Source organism: Nylanderia fulva, unplaced genomic scaffold (genome assembly GCF_048542155.1).
Source record: "Nylanderia fulva isolate GAGA-0341 unplaced genomic scaffold, ASM4854215v1 Scaffold12, whole genome shotgun sequence".
Classification (NCBI taxonomy): domain Eukaryota; kingdom Metazoa; phylum Arthropoda; class Insecta; order Hymenoptera; family Formicidae; genus Nylanderia; species Nylanderia fulva.
The window spans coordinates 1,845,750-1,868,748 of NW_028189409.1; the positions used below are offsets into that span (position 1 = coordinate 1,845,750).

Sequence of the window (22,999 nt, forward strand, 5' to 3'; positions counted from 1 at the left end):
ATTTTTTAATTATGCAAATGCATAATATATTTTTTTAATTATTAAATTGATACTTGAAACATAAAAATGACATTTAATTAAAATTATAATAATTATTTAAATAATTATAAGAAATGTTTAAGCATGTAAACGTAAAATACATATATTATGAATCACGCAAAGACATTTCCAATTAATAAAATTTCGAGAACAGTTTATCAATTTTCATATTGCTGACAAATTAACCTTTCTCTTAAAATTTTTTTATTTTACAAACAAATAATCTCGTCAGTTATTTAAAAGATTTAACGACATTTTGTTTCTTATTAAAAAAATATTTCTGGTATCATACGACATTGTCGGTATTGTTTGTGAAGAGCGCTGTATATTTCTCTTGTAATACGAGTACGTCCTGCTTTTCCTCTCTCGACATTTTACATTTTTCGTTTGTATCTTTCATACACTACCCTCGGAGATGTGTACACACACATATACACACTCACACCTATCGCGGTGCAGTACATGAAAGGGCGCTCGTAATACGAGCCTCGTTATAGGATTTCCCGGACGCGAAAATGTGCGTCTGTAAAGTGCACTCGCTGCATATATAGTACACCATATGAAAATGCGTTTTCACTTTCAATATACCACGAAAATTTTCACCGATGAATTTCGTGTTATTGATGTTCATATACAGGGTGTTCTATTTGACTGGAGCGCCTTAAATATCTTTAATTATACAAAAATGTTAGAGAAAAATAATAATATATATAATAATAAATAATATTTAAATATATTGTGACAAAAAACACTCATTTTTTAGAAATCAATATCCGATGGAAACAACTCTGCATAAAGATTCATAGATATTTGGTTTTCAACCTCAGCTGTTACAATGACACGTGATTTTATTTTTAAAAAATAGTCGATCATTTTTAAGTTTTGGAGAAAAATGAAAAATATGAATAATTTTTGATTGATTATAACATTTTTTTATCTGTCAGATAAATATTGTTTTTCTATAACATTTTTTTTACATTATTAAAAGTAAGTGAGGTATTTAAGATATTCAAGTATTCGAACTGACACTCTGTATATTGATCTTTCGCTACGGCTGGATAAACATCGTAGACACATTAAGATATCGTATATACTTTATCGCAAAGTGTTATCTATACTATATAATTTACAAAAAACTTATCATAAATAAAATTGAACTTAAAGGAAATAATTTTTTTATAATTTCTTCTCATTTTTATTATGAGTAGATTTCATCAAACAATATTTACAAAAATTTTTTCTATAATTATTTATTATTTCAAACCCCCTTTTAACAATTTTATAAAAGTTCAAAGACGTTAATTTTATATTATCGCTCCGTTAAAAAATGTAATAAAAAAAAAACATATTGTACGGAGTGATATAACATATATTATAAAATCTGACGATTCATTGCCATTACATTATTCGAAATGTACATTTGCTCGACGGTCGTGAGAGAGCAACGTGTTTCTGAAGACTCTTCTCTGACATCCCCTCCTATTTCTTTGTACCTTTCTTTTTTGTCGTGTCCCTGCCTTACGTTTTCGGCCATTGCGCAGCGTTCTTCGCCTTGCACCTGCATATCCTGATGTAAGGTCGTGCATACGCGACGTAGTCGATGCAACGCGAAAATACATTTTACGGAGGAAAAAAACTGTCGACACGTAGAATCACGCCAATTAATATCCGGTACTACTTCATGTATAATAAGCGACTTTGTACTCTCTTTGCTTAGTAGTGCGCACAAAGGCCACTTGCAAAAAGCACTGACGCTTAAGTGAATGCAAATGACGATGTGCATATCGTGATACACGCGCCGTCCTCGGAATGAGGCAATTTCGATTTCCTTTATTATGCAATTACTATACTTCACATTAGCTTCCGCTCGTTTCCTCGTTGAAAAGATATCTTGCCACGTTCGTTTTTCTCTTTCCTTCTTCCTTTCTTTTCCTCTTTTTTATTTATTTTTTTCATTATAAATAATGAAGTATCTAGAATTGGATAATATTGTAGAACATTCAATTGCTCGTCGAAGCTTTCACATCGATATCGATACGAGCATTAATTGAATTAATTAAACTTGTATTAACGTAAGGCATATTTTAATTCCGCTTTAATTTTTAATCCAGTTACAAATTAATTTACGATACATTTGACAATAAAAAAAAATTTTGGTAATAAAAATAATTTTTCGCGAATTTGTCGCGATAGAATTTTTTACGTGGAAGGGGTTTACTTTCTCGATTTGTTCGAGCATTAATTAAATTAGTTATATTTATAATAGCATGAGGCATATTTTAATTCCGCTTTAATTTTTAATCTAGCTACAAATTAATTTACGAGACATTTGACAATAAAAAAAATGTTGGGGCAAATAAAAATAATTTATCGCGATAGAGAATTTCTCACGTGGAAAGGGTTTACTTTCTCGATTTGTTCGAGCATTAATTGAATTAATTAAATTTGTAATAGCGTGAGGCATATTTTAATTTTGTTTTAATTTTTAATTCACCTACAAATTAATTTACGATACATTTGACAATAAAAAAATGTTAGGCGAATAAAAGTAATTTATCGCGATAGAGAATTTCTCACGTGGAAAGGGGTTTACTTTCTCGATTCGTTCGAGCATTAATTAAATTAATTATATTTGTAATAGCGTAAGGCATATTTTAATTCCGTTTTAATTTTTAATCTAACCACAAATTAATTTACAATATTTGATAATAAAAAAAATTTTGGGCGATAAAAAATAATATTTCGCGAATTTATCGCGATAAAATTTCTTACGTGGAAGTAATTCACTTTCTCGATTCGTGCGAGCATTAATTAAATTAATTATATTTGTAATAGCGTGAGGCATATTTTAATTCCGCTTAAATTTTTAATCCAGCTACAAATTAATTTACGAGACATTTGACAATAAAAAAAAATGTTGGGGCAAATAAAAATAATTTATCGCGATAGAATTTCTCACGTGGAAAGGGTTTACTTTCTCGATTTGTTCGAGCATTAATTGAATTAATTAAATTTGTAATAGCGCGCGAGGCATATTTTAATTTTGCTTTAATTTTTAATCCACCTACAAATTAATTTACGATACATTTAACAATAAAAAAATGTTGGGCGAATAAAAGTAATTTATCGCGATAGAGAATTTCTTACGTGGAAGGAGTTTACTTTCTCGATTCGTTCGAGCATTAATTAAATTAATTAGTATATTTGTAACAGCGTGAGGCATATTTTAATTCCTTAAATTTTTAATCCAGCTACAAATTAATTTACGAGACATTTGACAATAAAAAAAAAAAACTATTTGAGGCAAATAAAAATAATTTATCGCGATAGAATTTCTCACGTGGAAGGAGTTTACTTTCTCGACTCGTTCGAGATTTCGCATAGTCGCGTCGGTTCGAGGAAGGAGCGACGAGAATGTGAGGAATGGAGACAGTGGCCTGTGCGCAACGTCGATGAATCTGTGTACGCGACTCTAATTGCCTCACAATACTACTCTCCTTGAGTGGGCAGTCAATGAGGACCCACGAGGAGGAATAGTTTCCCTCTGGAGAGAGGCGAGGGAGCAGTGCCACACCTCGAATTCGCGGCATACCTACCGTGATACGTACCCAATCTCGACTCGTCTTGATCTATTCCGGATATATATCTATGCATATCTCGCTCTTATGCGCGCTCGGATAATTGCGCATGCACAAGTGGACACTCGCGATTGAAATTCCAGGAATCGGGCGCGATTTTCTCGCGATTTTCTCACAGGCGCGCGAGAGAAGAAACGTTATATAATTCTTTAAACTTTTGTTAAGGATGTGTAATTATTTAACTTTTTTGGGTTTTTATTATACATGTATATATAGCTGCCCGAATTTGTTATTATGTGTATATTAATTCTAGTAAAGGATTTTTCATTCTGTACAGCCAATAAATATAGTTAAATGAAAATATTATTATAAAATAGTCGATATCTTTTTAAGAGATCTAAAAGTTGTTCCTAAAGCGAAAAACGTGTTTTTAATTTTGTCTATTCGTTCAGAATGGCAAAGTTAATGAATTTATTTTTGCAAATCAAAAAACGATACATTCAATGGTTTAAATCAATTTCTTTTTAAATTTCCACCACATATCAAGATATATTTTAAGGAAAAAATAAATACGGATAATTATAAATATATTTTATATAAATTAATTCTTTATATATACACATTATATATGTTTAATGTATTTTTGTATTTATTACCAAGTAAAGTTTTTGTGATAAAGTTGTTCATCATTCATATTACTTAACCGCTTAAATTAGCTGATTGCTTCATCACGCAAGTATTACAATCATGATAAATTTATATTCGGTGAATAAACAAAAAATAGCTGAACAGTAAACACATTCGCGATTATATTGCGATCCATCGATCTCGACTCGATTTCTTAGTACGAATTGTCAAACACAAAAATTACATAACATAAATTTTTAATATAAATATTTATTTCAATTAAAATCATTTGTCGAAAGAGTTAATTCAAATTTGCACATTTCCTTTACAAATTGATATACCTGCTTGCAATATCAGTTTTACGCCACAAATTGTTCTTTATTTTTCGCCTACAAATATTGACAAAAATAAACAGCGAAATGCGGATAAATTATATTTTCGTGGAATAATCTATTTTATAGATTGTTTGCGTCACGATCGTAGAATTTCTCTCTCGTCGTCAAATATACGCCGACTCTCGTGAATAAAATTCTCGTATCGAGAATATATAGGGTGTAACTGAAAAAACATATATAAAGTACACCACCAGATATTCTCCGACCAATTTAGAGGCACGATTTTTCCTCCACGAAAATATCGAGAAAAGTCATCATTTTTTGCATGTCCCAATTTTTTCCATCTCTGTAATTATATAAATCTTAAATTAAAATTCTATTAAAGTAAAAGCTCTAGTTTTGTTAATATTCTAAGGGGATGCTGACCATAACTGTTTTACCGATCTTGAGTTCAAGGGTTTTTTTTTTATTGGCTATATAGATTGAAAAATCCTTCTCCACAATTAAAGTACTGATAATAATGAACGGGAAGCGCTGTAATTTCGTATAAAAGAACAATGAAAGTTAAAAATTTACAGTTTTTTTATCGGCCTCTTGCATCAGCTCATAATAATAAGTACTTATTTTATACAAAAATTCTGCAGTTTATTTGTGCACAAAATAATGGCACTCCCAACAGAGATGACATGAAAGAATAAATATACAGAAGTAATAAAAATGAGATTAAAAGCCTGTATCAAAAGATTCGTGCTTGAATTAATTATGTATATAACAGCAAAAATTAGTTGCTGGACAGCGCCTCGCATTTATTATTATCAGTACTTTCATTGTGGAGGATTTTTCAATCTGTATATTCAATAAAAAGTGAACCTAACCTAACTTAAAGTCGGTAAAACAGAACAACGGCAGCATCTCTTTGACCACAAAATTTAATTTGCTCTTTTTCAATTTTCATTTATATCTCGAAAATTATCGGCGTCTCGAGATTTTCACCGAGGAAAAATCGTCTCCAAATTGACCAGAAAATTCGATGGTGCGCAATTTTTTGACACCTCGTATAACGAATGTCGAACGCGGATTATCCGGCGGCGACGGACGGCGGAAGCGCACGGTTACTGTCGGCTTACAATGTAATAAATACGCGGTAAATACGGATGACACATAGTAAATGCGAAATGTATGCGTCGCGATGGCCGCGCGCGTAAACACGCATTCGTTGATAAATTACTCGTGTCGACGCGCTCGCGGTAATCGATCTTAATTCAGATCTGTCATCTCTCTCTCTCTCTCTTTCTCTTTCTCTTTCTTTTTTTTTTTTTTTCTGTCGTCTATCGGTCTCTCATCTCTTTCGCGAATCTCTCTGTTTCGCGGATAAAAATGCAGCAGTTTCTGCAGCAGACTGGCTCTGATAAGGTGTCCCACATTATACGAAACGAGCCGGTGAGATAAGAACGATCTCGCATTATTTACACTCTCGTATATGTGCTACGTCATGTGTGTTTCCTTCTATTTCACGTTACGTCAAGCTTCGTGATCTAGGAATAAATTTAGAAAAAAATTATTTAAATATACATTTTCAAATTTCTAAAAAAAAATAATTTCAAAGAAATAATATTTTCTGCGAACGACACGTGTATTTTTTTTTTTAGCGATTATTCGCACTTTTTCTCTTCTCTTCTCGCTCCTTGCCGTCAGTTACGTTACAAGTTTTGCCCATTTGCGCTCTTTACACGATTATTTCGTTTTTTTCGTTCCTTGTTTTTGCATACGTTATATATGCATCTTGATAAAAGTTTAATGTGCAAAGAGCAATATAAAATTGTTAGAACGTAATTATATTGGTTATTAACGATGCTTTTAAATTAAAATATCATCAGGCAGGCGTGTCAAATAAAAGCTAAAGTTAACATATTTCAGGTATGATGCCGTATTTGATAATAATGTATGTCACGTCAAGGTTTCGTTGCCTACGTGGAATATTTAAGGTGTCCCCGCATTTACCGTGCTTACACTCGAAATGCAGTTAATGCATCGTTACGTTATATATGCGCTTAGCGAATAATATATCGGAATAACATTTTAGCTATTTTTATTTCAAAATATAATATAAACGTTAGTATTTATATAAAAAAAAAAAGAATTTCTAGCATTTACACACATACTGATTACGGACTCATGAAATTATCGCTTAATAAATTTACGTTTGAATTTCTCGCATCGGAATCTTTAGATCTCTCATCGATATGCTGTTAATAGCGAATTATGCATCTCGTTTATCTTCATCCGGAAGCAATACCTCGCGCATCGCGAATTCCTTTACAAAGCTATTTCCGGCCACGTGACTTATCTCCGTCGAATATCAGCCGATCCATCGTCGGCTGATCCATCGGAATCTCATCAGCATCCTCATTACTAAACGTCTCCTAATTGGCCGATATGAGATCCATATCCGATCGCGGAGTGAGAACGCACCGAGTTATTAAGGGTCGTCAACCTGGCATTTATACCGGGTGTATATATGTATATACGATCAGGAAACGCGCGCGATCGCGTGTGCATGTGTGAGCCGGTGCACGCGAGCGCGCATAAAATAAATTAATACCGCGCCCTTACGCACATGCGGCCGATACTTAACGATTCGGCTTAACGTACTTAAATTCCTTTCCCGAACGAAAATTACGACATGCTCGCGGGTCACGATAAAGATCTTGGGATCGATAAATTTTTACGTTATTAATTTATAATGTATGATTAATATATTTTGTGCAACTTTTTGCGTGTTCTCTGTGCATTTTTTAATTAGCAATGCGCAGTGTTGTGCTTAAATGATTTTAAAATTAGCTAGATAAAGATGAAGATGATTTTGTTTTAAATATATCTAGATAAAATATAAAATTATATATATGGCGATTTATCTAGATAATTTTCTAAATAGTAAGTTTTAAAACTGCTTATGTATATAAACACATAGTTATAAAAAAATTAAATTATAAATAAGAATATAAAAATATATTCATATTTTTATTTATAAATTTTTAGTATTTTTTATGACTTTAAATCAAATTATCTGAACATTATTCTAAATAATTTAATATAGATGATACTTTTTTTGATCTAAGATGCAGATATAGATGATACATATTTTTGTTATCTATATAAAGATAAAATGACGCCAAAGTTTCATCTAGATGATCATTTATATAATTTTATTTAGATAACAACAAACACTGGTAATGAGATTAAATTTATTTTTTTTTTGCATTTCGCATTTCTTGAAAAAATGATGATTTTATTAATTTGATTTATTTTTGCATTTCTTTGCGAAATTAAATTTCTTTATGGTATCTCTTGCCGTACGAAAAAGATTTAAATTTTTCTTAAAATTTTATATTTATAGTCTAGCTAATAATTAGCGCAAAATTAGAAACGTCAAATATCTATAGTATGGATTTTGGCACCGTCAGACATTAATTGTACGAAATACACCATCATTTCTAGAATTGAATACAGTAGCTATGTTATTTATTAATATATTATTATATTAATAATTATTATATTAATATATTAATAAAATATTATTATATTAATATATTGATAAAATATTATATTAATATTCTAATATAGTATTGTGTTAAAATTGATATAAGATTAGAACAATTCAATAAGATCAACAAAAGTTTTTCTGAAAAGTGAAAGATTTAACTAAGCTTCATATTTCTCTAGTCTGCAGATATAGATTTTTTCGATGTTAGGCTGAAAAATTCTCTATACAGATCAATGTCTCGATAATTGCTACAAATTGTGTCGTTTTTCATACACTTACATACATCTCTCTTTATTATAATGATATACATCCTCACAGTCAATCTCGCGTAATGAATTTCTCCGAGGATAATCATTATTCTTCATCAATATACTCAATCGATACGCATTTACGAAAGATTCTAATTAAGGAAGGATCCAATCCAGAATGCTATTATCTCCCAAAATTGCCAAACACTTAAATGCATCGATATAACTTCACACATATTCATGCAGATGATCCGACGGTGCAACGATGCGACGGATGACGATGCATTGGAAGGTAAAAATTATCTGTCCTTTATAATGTTGATGCTGCTGTTAATGATCATGATGATAGTGATGATATTAGACTTATTATTATGCTACTGTCATTCAACTATAATTCTTGACCATGCATCTCATATCGATGTAATCGTGTTCAATGTGTAAATAAAATGATCCGTCACATGAAATTCAACGTATGCAAATTTGCACGCGAGATCGAATCATAAAACGAGGAAATGGACAGATATCACAAGTTTTATTTGTTCTTGCAATCCATTGAAAAGTATCGCTGATAAGTTGATTAAAATAATAATTTTTTTGTTAATCGCATATATGTAATATATAAATATTTTCTATAAGGATTATAATATTGCAAGGTATTTTAAATATTTTTTTATAATACATATAAATTTTTTTTTTTTAGAAAAATATATATTTCGGAAATTAAAAATATTTCGAGTATAGTTGAACCACAAAAAGAATTATAATTTATTTAAGAAAATTAAGGCCCTCGTATAATTAGCGCTGAATATATTTCCTTAATTTTTCCACACATTAGAAATTAAAAATACAAAAAAAATGGTTTCGTTTGATTTATCTCTAAACTATCGATATCGGAGTGGAATCGGAGCGAAAATAGCTTATCTTGAAAAAGCTCGTGAGGAACGGCGATGATCGTTAAGGATGATAAATAATGTATGAAGGATTAAATTGCAAATGATTTGTATACGGCGATTTCGTTATTTCTTTACGCGGCAAATCAGACAATTTTCGTCGGACGGCCGTTAAATCGCGCAAAAATTTGGCAAGGAGAATCGTCGGGAAGTATTCGCCCGCAATTGCGAGCAAAAAGCGACTGCGTTAATGACGGCTTACCCGGACTTTACTGATGGGTTCATCGATCATTCCTAACGACATATGCAGATCGCGGGCTTTTTGCGCGCACGGGATATATTTCTTTATATATATATATATATATATATATATATATATATATATATATATATATATATCGTATACACAACGATATGCAAAGCAACCGCCGGTTGGGCAGAAAAAGCGGATGAGTACTCGAGGTCTTCCTCCGACTTTCCGGTTAAAAGTGATTTATCGTAATTGATTTTAAGCAGCATTATTAATCAATGTTGTTCAATGTGTTTACCGAGAGCTCGATATATTGTGTATATATATATATATATATATATATTTCTTGAAATTAATCTCTTACGCAACATTAAAATTATCATAGTCATTGCCGTTATCTAATCCCACTGGTTCATTCAGTTTTTTTATCTCAAATATATGCGCATGATTAGTATTTTATAAAAATAACATTTATTTATTTTTTATTGCCCTGTACAGGAAAAATCAGTTGCATCGAAAAATCGATACCATAACGATATTAATATTGCATATTGTGGATATAAGTTGATGCGCGCATATCGTTCTTTTCTTAAGGACGACGTCCTGAAGAAATCGAGGAAAGTAAAAATCTCACTGGTTCATTCAGTTTTTTTTATCTCAAACATATGTGCATAATTAGCATTTTATAAAAATAACATTTATTTATTTTTTATTGCTTCGTATAAGAAAAATCAGTTGCGTTTTTTTTGTTCTTAAGGACGACGTCCTGAAGAATCGAAGAGAGCAAAAATTTCAATTCGCTTTTTGGAGCAAATCATGAAAATTGGACCGAGGAATATAAAGCGCGAGGAACGATTTGGGGCGCGTAATTCGCATTTTCCGTCAATTGACAAACGCTGAAATTATATTTGTGCGTTTCGATGACACGTTCGTGTCGTTCGGGTGCTATCGATCAGTCGAAATATATTTCCGGACTACGGCGTAGTTCATTCATACGGCACAATGGAATGCTGGTAGCACACACGCTGTTGTGCGTGACACGCTCTGTGTGTTTTACGTTCCCGCGATTTTACACATTCACAAGCCGGTAAACATCTGACCGAAAGACAGACGAGCCAGAGATAGCGAGAAAGTGTGTATGTGTGTGTGTGTGTGTGTTTTACCTCGAATCAAATAAGCGCACGATTTTCGTGGCGGAAAAATTGCACTTTTTTCAGAATAATAATGACGTTAATTTTAATTGAAATTTAAATTAAAATATTTCACACCTAACTTTGAAATGTCAAATTTTATTTCTGTCGAGTTTGCACATTAAAGATAATACGAATTCAATTAATTGTAGATTAGATGTCAAAGTGACGTTGTTTTGACGCTTAATGACGTCATGTTCGTAAGAGAGAGAAAACCGAATGTTATCCTTTAGCAGGAATAAATATTAAATTTCTAAAGCTTTATTAAATATTTCCTGCGTATATATATTTTTCCATTAACATAATTATCTATTCGAGAAATCGAATTTCTCGGCACTTAATTGTTTCAAATTGGCACATTAAAGAAAATACGAATTAAATTAATTGTGGATTAGATGAAAATATTTAATAAAGCTTCAGAAATTTTATATTTATTCCAGCAAAGGATAACATTAGGTTTTCTCTTACCAACTTGACGTCATTAAACATCCAAGTGACATCACTTTGACGTTTAATGACGCCAAGTTGGTAAGAGAGAGAAAACCTAATGTTATCCTTTGCTGGAATAAATATAAAATTTCTGAAGCTTTATTAAATATTTTCTTCATTTATATATTTTCCATTAAAATAATAATCTGTTCGAGAAATCGAATTTAACTTAATAATTCGCTGTTGTTTTCTTCCCGATTCTCACACATGGTTGCTCCGAATTGAACACATGATCGATGATGCGAATATAAATGTTTGCGTACAGTAGTATCAGCAGTTGCTTTCGTGATTATATAGCTCACCTGTCAGTTCATTTTACCGTAGAAAGATGCAAGCCGGTTGAGTGAAATGTGTTTAGTTCGAATTCGATTGTAAAAAGAAAGATAGAGATAAGGCGCATTCCGCAAACGCGTAACGCTTTCTAAGTATGCGTTTGCAAAACCGCTGTCATTATCTCAGTTTTATAATATGTGATTGCTCGCGACCGATACTTTGCCTGATATAAACGCTTTTCCTCATAAAGATATTTTACTTTATAAGAATCCAAGAAGACTTTATTCCACTTGTGATATACAGGGTGTCCGGTAACTAACGGACCAACGATTACAAATGGATTCTTTGGTCAATTTGGGAACGATTTTTCCTCAGCGAAAATGTCGAAAAAGGTCATCATTTTTTACAACTTTCCAATATTTGTCATTATGTATCTTTATAACTAAGCCTCAAATTAAAATTTTATTATAGTAAACTCTACCTGAAATTAACTGAAGAATGTAATTATGTTAGACTTTTAACTCCAAAACGTTTAGTTTTCAAAAAACCCATTTTTTTCAATCGCTTATAACTCGAAAATTATTGACTTCTCAACATTTTTGCTAAGAAAAAATCGTCTCCAAATTGGCCAGAGAATCCGCTCTTAATCATTGATCCGTTAGTTACCGGACACTCTGTATATCTTTTGTTTTGTGAACAATAAAATGATACCATAAGCATTCCGCTTGTCAAATGAAACCTAGCTTAGGCTAGGTGTATTTTAAATTTGACAATCCAAAAAAATGTGTCATGGTTATAAGTCTAAAGAATTTAATATCCTATGTAAACATCTAGTCCTAAAAATCCCAAAATATTACATTGCACGGATCTCAAATGTTTGACATAAGAAAATCCGCTTACATCATTCGTTGTGATCAATTTTAAGTAAACAGACCGCAAGACTTTTTTTTACATTGCAAAATACTGAATTATGAAAATATTATTTGACAGCTGTCAGACAATGAGTATATATTGGTGTCTTTGGTGAAATTCATAATTATTAAAACGTAATGCGACATTATTTTTACAGCGATTGACATATTTGTATACATATTCGAATTACCATATATTTTTCGGATAGATTTCCGATCGGCAGCTAATAAGCGCTTTCTAATAAGCGAAATCGTTGCGGCGGTTTCGTAATGCATAATTATTGCGGCATACGCGCTTTTGAATCCCGACACGTGCGTCGTAATAACATTACCTACCTGGTCGCTTTTGCCGGACCAAATATATGCATTACTTTACGATACCTTGTTTACAAAGCGTTACTATATACGCGGAAATGCGAAACAACGCGATCACTATCAACGAGTTATTTTTGTAATTAAAACCGAGAAGACAGTCATATATTATGTATGGTCAAGTTTTTGTCCTGATAGCCAACTCTTGATAAGCATCGTGCATTGTCACGAAAAATTCATTTTTAATGGAAACTAAATTGATGAACTAGAAACCCGAGAGATAAAAAAAGAAATATTATTCATGTCACTTTAAATTATATAAATCCTACATTTATTTAATTAATTAATACATACTTATAAAAATAAATTGTAAACTAAGAGCATTTGTTATTGATGCTTTTATATATTATTAATTTTAATAATTTTTTTATGATTTTTTGTTATTTAATGTTATTTATTATTTCGTCGGTTGCAGTTGCATCAAATAATCCAATAATTTAATTAGGGATTATCGATATTTATTTTAACACTTTGTGACTCGTGTAATACAATTTTTTTATTTTTCTCTTTCTTATATTATGTGTTTAGTATCTGCACTGTGTTTAGTTACATTCTGCAATTTTTATTGCTAATTTGCACATTTTTTATTATACGCTTGCGTGGAAAATTGTATCGACAAGAAAAATTGTATTCACTCGATAAATATACTCAAGAAAATAAATTTAAAAATAATTAGCAGATTGAATATAACAACCATATATGTCTAAATGTATATGGCCTCTAGAGCGGAAGTCTGATGTAAATCCATGTCTTCAATTGATGACGCGCGCGATAATCGAATGCGCGAAGAAACGTGGATAGGATTAAGAGAGCGATGTGATGAACATCTTGGTAACCGATGTACAGTAGAAAGAAACATTCATACTGATCATAAAGTGTAAATGATTTATGATTAGAGCTGTTTGTAAACGAAAAATATCATCGGTGATCCTTCTACGTATAATGCAAGTGTAGCTTCGTATTTCGTCGTACAATTGTAGATGATAATACACATATGATATCTTCAATACTTTCTTAGAAATTGCTCTTTTTCCCCTAATTTTTTAAATTAATATACATTAATCATTCTTGGTCAGGTTATTATTTAAAATCTTACGCAAAAAATTAATAAAAAAAAAAGGAGTAAAAATAATAAATTTATATGTCATCTTTATAATTGTATAAATATCAAATCATAAAAAAAAGAAAAAGAATGAATAATAAGAGTGTAATAATTTTCACTATAACCCGATGCATAAATATATTTGAGAAATGCAACGAATGCACCGGTGGACATGCATCTGCACCTGACATTGAATGATTCCTGCAAAATTATTGCGACGGAACAATCTTTTTGAATCGTTCATTTAATTTAATGAGACCACGAGTCTTCTACGTTCTTCACTCACTTGGCTCGTTATAGAATATATATTACAGAGAGAAATGCATTACGAGTGTGCATCCAACCGCGCATTAAATGCCGCGATGCGACGCCAGTAAAAGCGGTGCAAAATTAGGTGTCTGTCGGACACATTTCGGACACCCGAAGGTGCAACGTGCGAATAAAATGATCGTAAACTGGATTATGTTCGGGAGATTCTGTCGCGAGGCATTTTAGCCATAGACAGGTTGATATCAATAAATCTAATCATTTATATGATTAAGAAATGAATCACAATTTGGATTTTCGAGACTGAAGTATTTGCTGGTCAAAAACTTGATATTAAAATACTTTGTTTATAAATTAATAATACATTAGTAACAAACACAATTTTGCACTATCAAGTAAAATTGGATATTTATAAATGCACGAGCTTTTCCTTCGATCGCCATTATTTCCTCTGATTTTTTTTTTTTGAGTGGAACTGTTAATAATCCAAGCAAGAAAGATACTGATATAAAGTGGTATTATCTATTTATTTCTTCTTTTCTTCATTTGTATGCAATAATAAATAAATCAAGAAAGAGAGTCCAATTTAACTAGTATTGAATCCTTTATTCGTTTTATTATCAATAATTAATGAGAAAGATCAGTGATTCTCAATCAGTCTATTGATTCGAAATTTAATTATGCGAGAAACATATATATATATATATATTATTCTCATCTTATTTCTTTAACGTCAAATTCAAATCATTTAACGTATACTTGATTGATTGCTGATTACAGAAAAGAAGAAAGCGAACACAAAAGAAGTGTGAAGACGGAAAAAGTACACAAGAAAGAGAGAAAAAGAGAAAAAATAGGAGCAAAGAATAGAAAGGAAATGCTTCTATTGTTAGAATCATAAAAAAGGGCTAAACAATATTTTACATTGTAAACTCTAGATGTCAAAATAACACAACGCGACGCAGGAGACCTGGTGCATTGCAAACATGATATTGTGTCTGACTATTAAATCAGACAGAAGCTGAAGAACAGAAGCTGCAAGTATTTCGGTATGCGGGAAAAAGGAATATATCCTAATATCTCCAAGGAAGAATTAGACATCAAGAAAGAAACAGAGAAAGAAGAAATATTTTCCAGGGTAAGCTCTTTAAAAATTGAATAATATCTGCAAAGAGCAAATTAAATATTTACACACAATTAAGGAGTAAAATAAAGGGAAAAAGTTATGTACAAAGAAAAATAAATATTTTCATGCAACCATCAATTTACAAAATTTATATAATAAATTTACGGACAAGAGTAAATTTAAATTTTGTAAGAAAGCGAAAGACTCAGATTCGATTGCTAATTAAGTGATTTTGCTCCGATATTTTTATTCGTATCTTTAGGAAGATCAAAGTGGATCATTGGAATTAAAAGTCTCGAACTGAGATTTAATTCAAATAAAGTCTTGATATTGTAACCAAGCAAAATTCGTACTCTATACATAGAATATCTAATTTCAGCAAATAATAGTTCTATCTTTTATTCAAATTTATATTTCGTATCGAGAGCCTTTATTTTTATTGCTATAGAATAAAATTATAATATTGTTATAAAATAAGATTCTATGATTACTCGTACTCTCTCAATTCTCAGATGTCTCACTCTCGTGCTCTTGTAAAAAAAAAAGAGAAAGCAATTCGAAATGTACGCAAAATAACAATTAATATTATATAATTAATTTTATTGTTATCTGTTATATCAATAACTTATAAATTGAACTAACTGCCATAATACATAGTTTTCTCAAAGGTGTCAAATTTCCAGGTCCAGGACTAAAGAAAACAGAAGCCCGAAACGACGATTAAACCAAAAATCTGTAAGATATATTATTATTTATTTTTTATATAATATTAATATAATATTTCATATAATAAAATAATAGTATATTTTAGATTTTATATACACATTAGTTAATTGTAATATAATATTAATATAACATTGAGATATAATATAATTTAATTTAATTAAATAAATAAATAGTATAAATTAATAGGTTCTCTTAAATATAATCAATAATATAAAATAAAAGTAGCAATACAAAACACAACATAGTAATTGAAGCGCGATAAATTGTTTATTTAAAAAAAACAAATAAATTAATTTTTACAAACATTTAAATAAATAACATTTATTTTATTATTATTGGTAGTTTTATTTTACATTATTTTTATATATTATTTATTTTTACAGTTACTATTTATTTTTTATGATATATTTATTATTATCTTATTATTTTTATATATATTATTTTTTTTATTATATTTTGTTTATATTTTTATTTTCTATTATATATTATTATTACAATTATATTTATAAGTAAATATTTATTGATTTATTATTCATTATTTTATATAATATTAATATAATAAAAAAGAGTGAAAGTTTTATTATGAAAACAAAGTATAATTTTAATAATTAACGTTTTAAGTATAAAAAATTGAAATTTATAGTACCCATACATGATTTTGCAGACAACTATTATAGTCGAAGATAATAGCAAAAGGATAAAATACATTCAACTCATTTTTTAATTATTGATTAATTTATTTCTCATTTTTTATTATTTTATTTCTGCATTATTATAATAAATAATATTTCATTTTTCTTTGTCAAAATACAACATTAATTTTCTTATTTTCACTTCTGCAAATTAGTATTATTATATGAATACATATAATTATTGAATATTGAACATTTTTTAAATAATATTCTAGTAAAATAAATGCTAGTACAAGTTTCTCTTAAACTAATTAATAAATCAAAATGCATATCTCTTGTAATAAATCTTTTGTAATAAATCATGGAAATCATGTCTTTGAATATATTAAATTAATGTAGCATTTTTAATTGCCATAAAATTTACGCTACAAAGAACGTAACAATATTAAATGAGTTATTATTATTTTTATCGAAAAATTTTCATGGCTTTTATGATTTTAGCACAAACAACTTTAGATGGTGTTAACAAAAGGTTAACGAAATAAACATAAAAATATTTTATACCGGACGATTGTGCACGCGCGCTAAGGTCGATTGCACAATTCCATTAGCAGCGAATTTTACATTGGCAAGATAATACTTAATTTGTTCATTACGAACACGTGCATTAAAATTTAAATTTTAATCGTCTCCGATGAGTCCGGCATTAAAAATGTAATGCATAATGTGTCCGTTACGAATTACATATTTAAATTTTCATGAGCGATTGGCCAGTCGGTGCGGTTATTAAAAATGTAATCTTCGATTTCCGAGTACTGCATAAAAGTTTCAAGCCTATATGCATGAATTATCAATAATTTTATACATACGTAACGAGTAAATTATAATAAACTAGTCTGTTTAACACCATTTTGAATGTATTTTATCATATTAAAGCTTACACATTTTGGAAAAACAATTATGAAAAGTCACAAATGTCATATTCAAGAGCGCATGCAGCAAACTTGATAATAAAATTAATTAAATATAGATATAGCACGGAAGTTTAAATATGTATATTGAAAGATTAAAAAACAAGATAAGGAAAAATGAAAAATGATATTTTTCTGTTATTTATAAAATAGTTGTCGGCTGAATATATAAGAACATTGATATTTAATTAATAACTTGATTCGATCAGTCTATAGCTTAATTTATCACTTAAAGACATATCATTATATTAATATATTGATTAATATCATTGATTCGATACATCATTATTATAAGTATGATATGATCTTTCTTGATTAAAAAAATTTCTACTTATTTATTCTATATTATGCATATAGTAACTAGTTGTTTTTTTACCGACAAGCATGTTGCAGAGAAAATAAACGGATGATCGTCCACTCACCGCAAGAGATTCAAGAGCCTACTAAATCACCAAAAAATATACCTAACCACCTGCTAAATATAATAATTGAATTTAGTATCGGAAACGTGTAATCTCGAGGAATTTTCTGGTGCGTTTCTCTTCCAAACATATTTTTATCATGAGACCAATATTATGAAACACATCAACCTAGAGCAACCAGAATTTCCCTTATACCTGCTTTTATTTGGGAAAGTTGCTTCTTGTCGCAACAGTTGCGTGAAGTAAAAAAAAAAAAAAGAAAGAAAGAAAGAAAGAAAAAAGATATCCATGACAATCGGGTACAATTATTCGTCGCAATAAACAACAGCGCTAGTCAGCTGTGGAACAAACAAGCCTTACGTACGGTCGAGGCACTCAGTACTACGGCTACGGTGAAAGTGCGAATCGAAAGACAGGCGAGGGTGTTTGAGGGTGGCTTTGTGAGGAGTGAACACGATAGCACCGCGAGCTGCGAGTCCTAAGGGGACGGAAGCCATGGCGGCCTCTTCGTCCTCGTCGAGCGGTGGCGAGCAGCAGTACTCGCTTAGGTGGAACGACTTCCACCTCAGCATTCTCAACTCATTCCGGTGTCTGAGAGAGAAAGAAGACTTTGTCGACGTCACGCTTGCCTGCGACAGCTGCACCTTCACCGCGCACAAAGTCGTTCTTTCGGCCTGCAGCCCATACTTCCGCGACTTGCTAAAGGTTAGTGCTCCTTCTTCTTCTTCTCATATTTCTCCTTCCTAAATGTTTGGATGATTAAATTAATGATTGAGTTAAGGGAATCCTAAACGTTCTTGAGAAGTCTGTCGTTTTTTCCTGTTTTATCGACAAAATGTGAAGTTAGATAAATTATAAATTTATTTATTGACTATGCGGATTGTTTTTTACCTGAAATTAGAGCGCTTCGCTCTTTGTTAATGTTAATACTTTAATTTGTACAGGAAAAAGATTTATCAATCTGTATAGTCAATAAATAGATTTATAATTTATCTAATTTCACATATTGTCGATAAAACAAGAAAAAACAACAGATTTCTCAAGAACGTTTAAGTCACCCGAACATTGAGGAAAAAAGGAAACGATTCGATAAACAGAACTCGTGCGTTAATATTATTATTATTGGTAAGACACATTTTTTCAGCACTTAAGGAAATGACAGCTCATAATCGCGAACTATTTACTCTGTGAGTATAATTTCTTTTTGCAGATCATTTTTACGATTTGTAATTATACTTACTTATATGTATCTATTTATGTAGTTCGCGATTATGAGCTATGATTTCGTTCATTTTCTAGCCATCATGTGCTAGAATTCCTCTACACATTTGTGTAGTGTCATGTGCGACCCTGACTCGACTTTCCTACTTTATGATCGAGTTACACATCGCTCGCAGTGACTAAATTACATTCCTCTGTGATTTAATAGTGCATCGTTGCGAAATTTTCAACAAGTATCGCAAATTTAACAATTAAAACGTCAGTCTTAATTAAGCTAAAAAATTATATTTCTTAAAAAAATGGTTTTTACTTATATTTCACAATTGTAATATTAATATTAACGAAAAAAAAAACACACATACGTTCTAGCTGCTAATTTCAGATAAACATTGACAGTAGTAGAGTAAGTGACGGCTGTATTTCATATATTTTATGTCATATCTATTTAAGAACAAAATATTTTTCACATTTTATTTAACACAGTCAAGTTTTTTATTTTTTCAACAATTATATTTTTTAGAACGCAATTTATGATACGTGTAATTTTTCAAATAATGATTAACTTTTTACATCAATATATAATTTTGACACCCGAGACATATACATATATTATATATGCACTATCGACTCTTGTTTGTCAAAATCACGTTTTTTACGTATTTTTTTACGAATCAAAAATTACAGACATGCTTCATGCATGCCAATTAATTTTATATGAGCAAGTATAATAAATTTATAAATCGCTTATATTGCTCCGACTTTTATGATTTTTTCCTCATTTCTTGTCTAGTCTTTGCTGCCTCTTTCACGATTAATTACTATCGCGTGTGCACTAATCACAAAAATAGTACCGTGAATTGCATGATACTCATTTTTATATTGAGAGGAAAAATGTGAAAATAATGATTATATAAAACTATGATTAGTGCTGGAAAATCGTACCTAAATCATCACGAATATTAATTATTTACATTATCTGATAATCATTAATAATTCGTAAAGAATGATCGTTTAATCTGCATCTCTTACTATCATAATATATTTCAAGAAATAACACGATAATATAAAATATTTATAAATTAATTTGGAAAATGTGTTATTTATAATTATTGTCTGATGATTAATAAAGTAAAATTATAATAAATTGATTTTAGATAACGAATAAGCAGAAAAGTAGTAAAATTGAGTTTTAGTCAGACTAATTTTCGATCTGACTAGCTTTAGATGATTCTGAGATATGCATAAATTAATTTCTGAAGTCTCACTTCAATCGCGCGGGTAGAAGATGAGAGATTTATTTGTCAGACGATTTTTTGCTCGTTCGAATTTCATCGCGTGTGAATGATAACAAAATCATCGTATATAAATACGTAACAAAGTTCGACGACGTAAAGCCATTATTTACAGCGATTGTCTTGTTGTCATCCGCTACTATGCTGACTTATACATTGTTGTATATAATGTAGCTCTTACATACGTAATCTTGTTATCATTCATAAGTTGGAAACCGAACGAGGAAAAAATGTCGTGTTAGTTTTTGTATACGCCGCGTATAACCGCGTTTTTCTTTGCAATAACAAATGAAGTATGCATGCGATTAATTCAGACTATATATTGTGTTACATAAATGTCGTATTTTAATTATTAGCGCGATCGCAATTACCTATTTTCTTGCGGATGACTAGTTTATAAATGTAATAAATAAATAGCAAAAGAGACAAACAAGAATTTGAAAGAGTCAACAATGATGAGATAAACAATTTATAATTTATTATTTATTATAAAATTAATTGATGATTTATCTTAATAATTTTATCTTTTGTGGAGAACTAAAATAACTTTTTAAATTAAAGATCTTTATACTTCTAATTCTTCTATATATTTTTCTCAGATTTTTTTTAGAGAAGTTACTTTGAGATCTACTTCTAATTAGACTTAAATAGCGCATAAGCGAATGGAGAGGTAAATGCAAGAGTTTTATTTCGCGCTTTACCGCAATCGCTAATTATAATAACTCTGGTAGTAATTACATATTCTAACTGATTCGAACAAACGCGCAGCAGCCAGACCGATTCTTATCTCATAAATCTCGCACGTTACAAATCAACGTAAAATCATCGAGCACAATTGCAACTTCACTTTTCTCGCATGCTATTATTTTTTCAGGATTGGATTTCAATAAATATATTTATATATATATATATATATATATATATATATATATATATATAAAACTACAGAGCGCGCGTAATATTGATTATGAAAGAAATAATAATCACCTTTTTATGTAATTTATGCTATTTATTAAATTTTCCTTGATAAAATGTGACATCAAAAGAATAACAATAATATTGTGGGAATAACAAATAACAATTAAATATAATTATCGAGATAAAAATAGCGTTATATATTTTGATAACGTTATATTTCTGCATCAAAGGATTTCACATATATGGTAAATAATATTTTCATTTTCTGAAATTTTATTTTTCCAGTATTTTGCGGAAGTCATCGAGGTAATCCATTCGATACGATTATTGATAAAAAAAACAATATATTCTTACGTAGTATATTAAAGTTTACAAAGAAATTCCGGTTATATCAGAGATCCACCCTTTACCCTCGCATCATCGATCACTTTTTGACATGTCGCGATATCATCAACATTCCGAGAGATTCACACTATCTTTTCATGAACCTGTTTTCTAGTCTGATTACTTTTTCCCAAAGTGGCGTTTCATAAATTCCCATCATTGAAAATTACTTATTCCGCTAATTCAGCTATGGCCCGTTCTACAATATGTCGTATGTCGGAAGGAAATTTCGTTTTCAAAAAAGAAATTTTCTTATTGGACCGCTTACGTTCCGACACATTGTAGAACGAGCCTATAGAACAAAATTCCAATTTTGTCGTCCAAAAAAATAGAAGCGTTTCTTACAAAAAATCACGACATTTAGCATACGCTGGATCCCGACGATTATATTATTCTGCGTTGGATTGGTCCTCGTTCGAGGAACGACGACTCGGACTCGGGATGAAGCGACCGACTTTCTAATTAACGCGTACCACTAATTGATTTTAAGTGTCGGGCATAGTACTCGAGGCGAGTTAATAAAGCTTACACGCCGGCTGTGAGCCGTATGCTTACGTCATACGTCGACTATATACGTGGACACACGACTGCGATGGCGCAGGATTTTATGTTAGTTGTATCGCTTGTGAACCTCCGAACACAATTACATTAAGGCCAACCGGCCACGTTGTAATGACGCTGGGTGGGAAAGACAGACTAGAGAGAGAGAGACCAGTCTCTGTATTAACAACCTTCTTACAACAAGGCGGCAACAAGAGTTACCATTATGGCATTAATAGCAGACGCTCCACTGTATTACCCGCTTTTTGTTTGCTCACTTGCGCGATGACGTAGGATTCCATATTGGTTTCGACGATCGCCTACTTATTGTTAGCGTATAAACAGCGCCGGAGTGTGGTATAGTAATTCTTATACGGCCGATGTGACCTCGATCGCAAGCGTAATCAACGCTCCAGCTAGGCTATAAAGAGGCATTTCGAACGTGCGTTCGTGATAAATTCGGTAATATCGTGACTGACGTTGAGGTGATCCTAAAAAAAACTTTTATCCATCACTGAAAAAAAATTTGTTATAATAGAAATTTTGTTAGATTTAATATGTTACGTTTAATTTAAATATTTTTACATGTTCAATTAACAAAATAATATCTAGTTGAAAGGTTTAACCATTTTTTTTTCAGTGTAGAAATGCA

The 22,999-nt window shown here is 30.6% G+C and overlaps 1 protein-coding gene across 5 annotated transcripts in view; it reads left to right on the forward strand.

Annotated features, from left to right (window-relative positions):
• Positions 1-22,999, forward strand: part of LOC114936709 (protein abrupt) — a 98,511-nt gene that overhangs the window by 13,038 nt on the left and 62,474 nt on the right. For 3 of the 5 annotated variants that reach the window (XM_029309992.2, XM_029309990.2, XM_029309995.2), the window contains exons 2-4: positions 14,896-15,253; positions 15,925-15,976; positions 17,954-18,697. In XM_029309992.2, coding sequence (XP_029165825.1) covers positions 18,488-18,697 — 210 coding nt within the window. In that variant the 5' untranslated portion in view covers positions 14,896-15,253; positions 15,925-15,976; positions 17,954-18,487. The remainder of the gene's footprint in view (positions 1-14,895; positions 15,254-15,924; positions 15,977-17,953; positions 18,698-22,999) is intronic. The other 2 variants (XM_029309991.2, XM_085490266.1) reach the window with 2 other exon arrangements.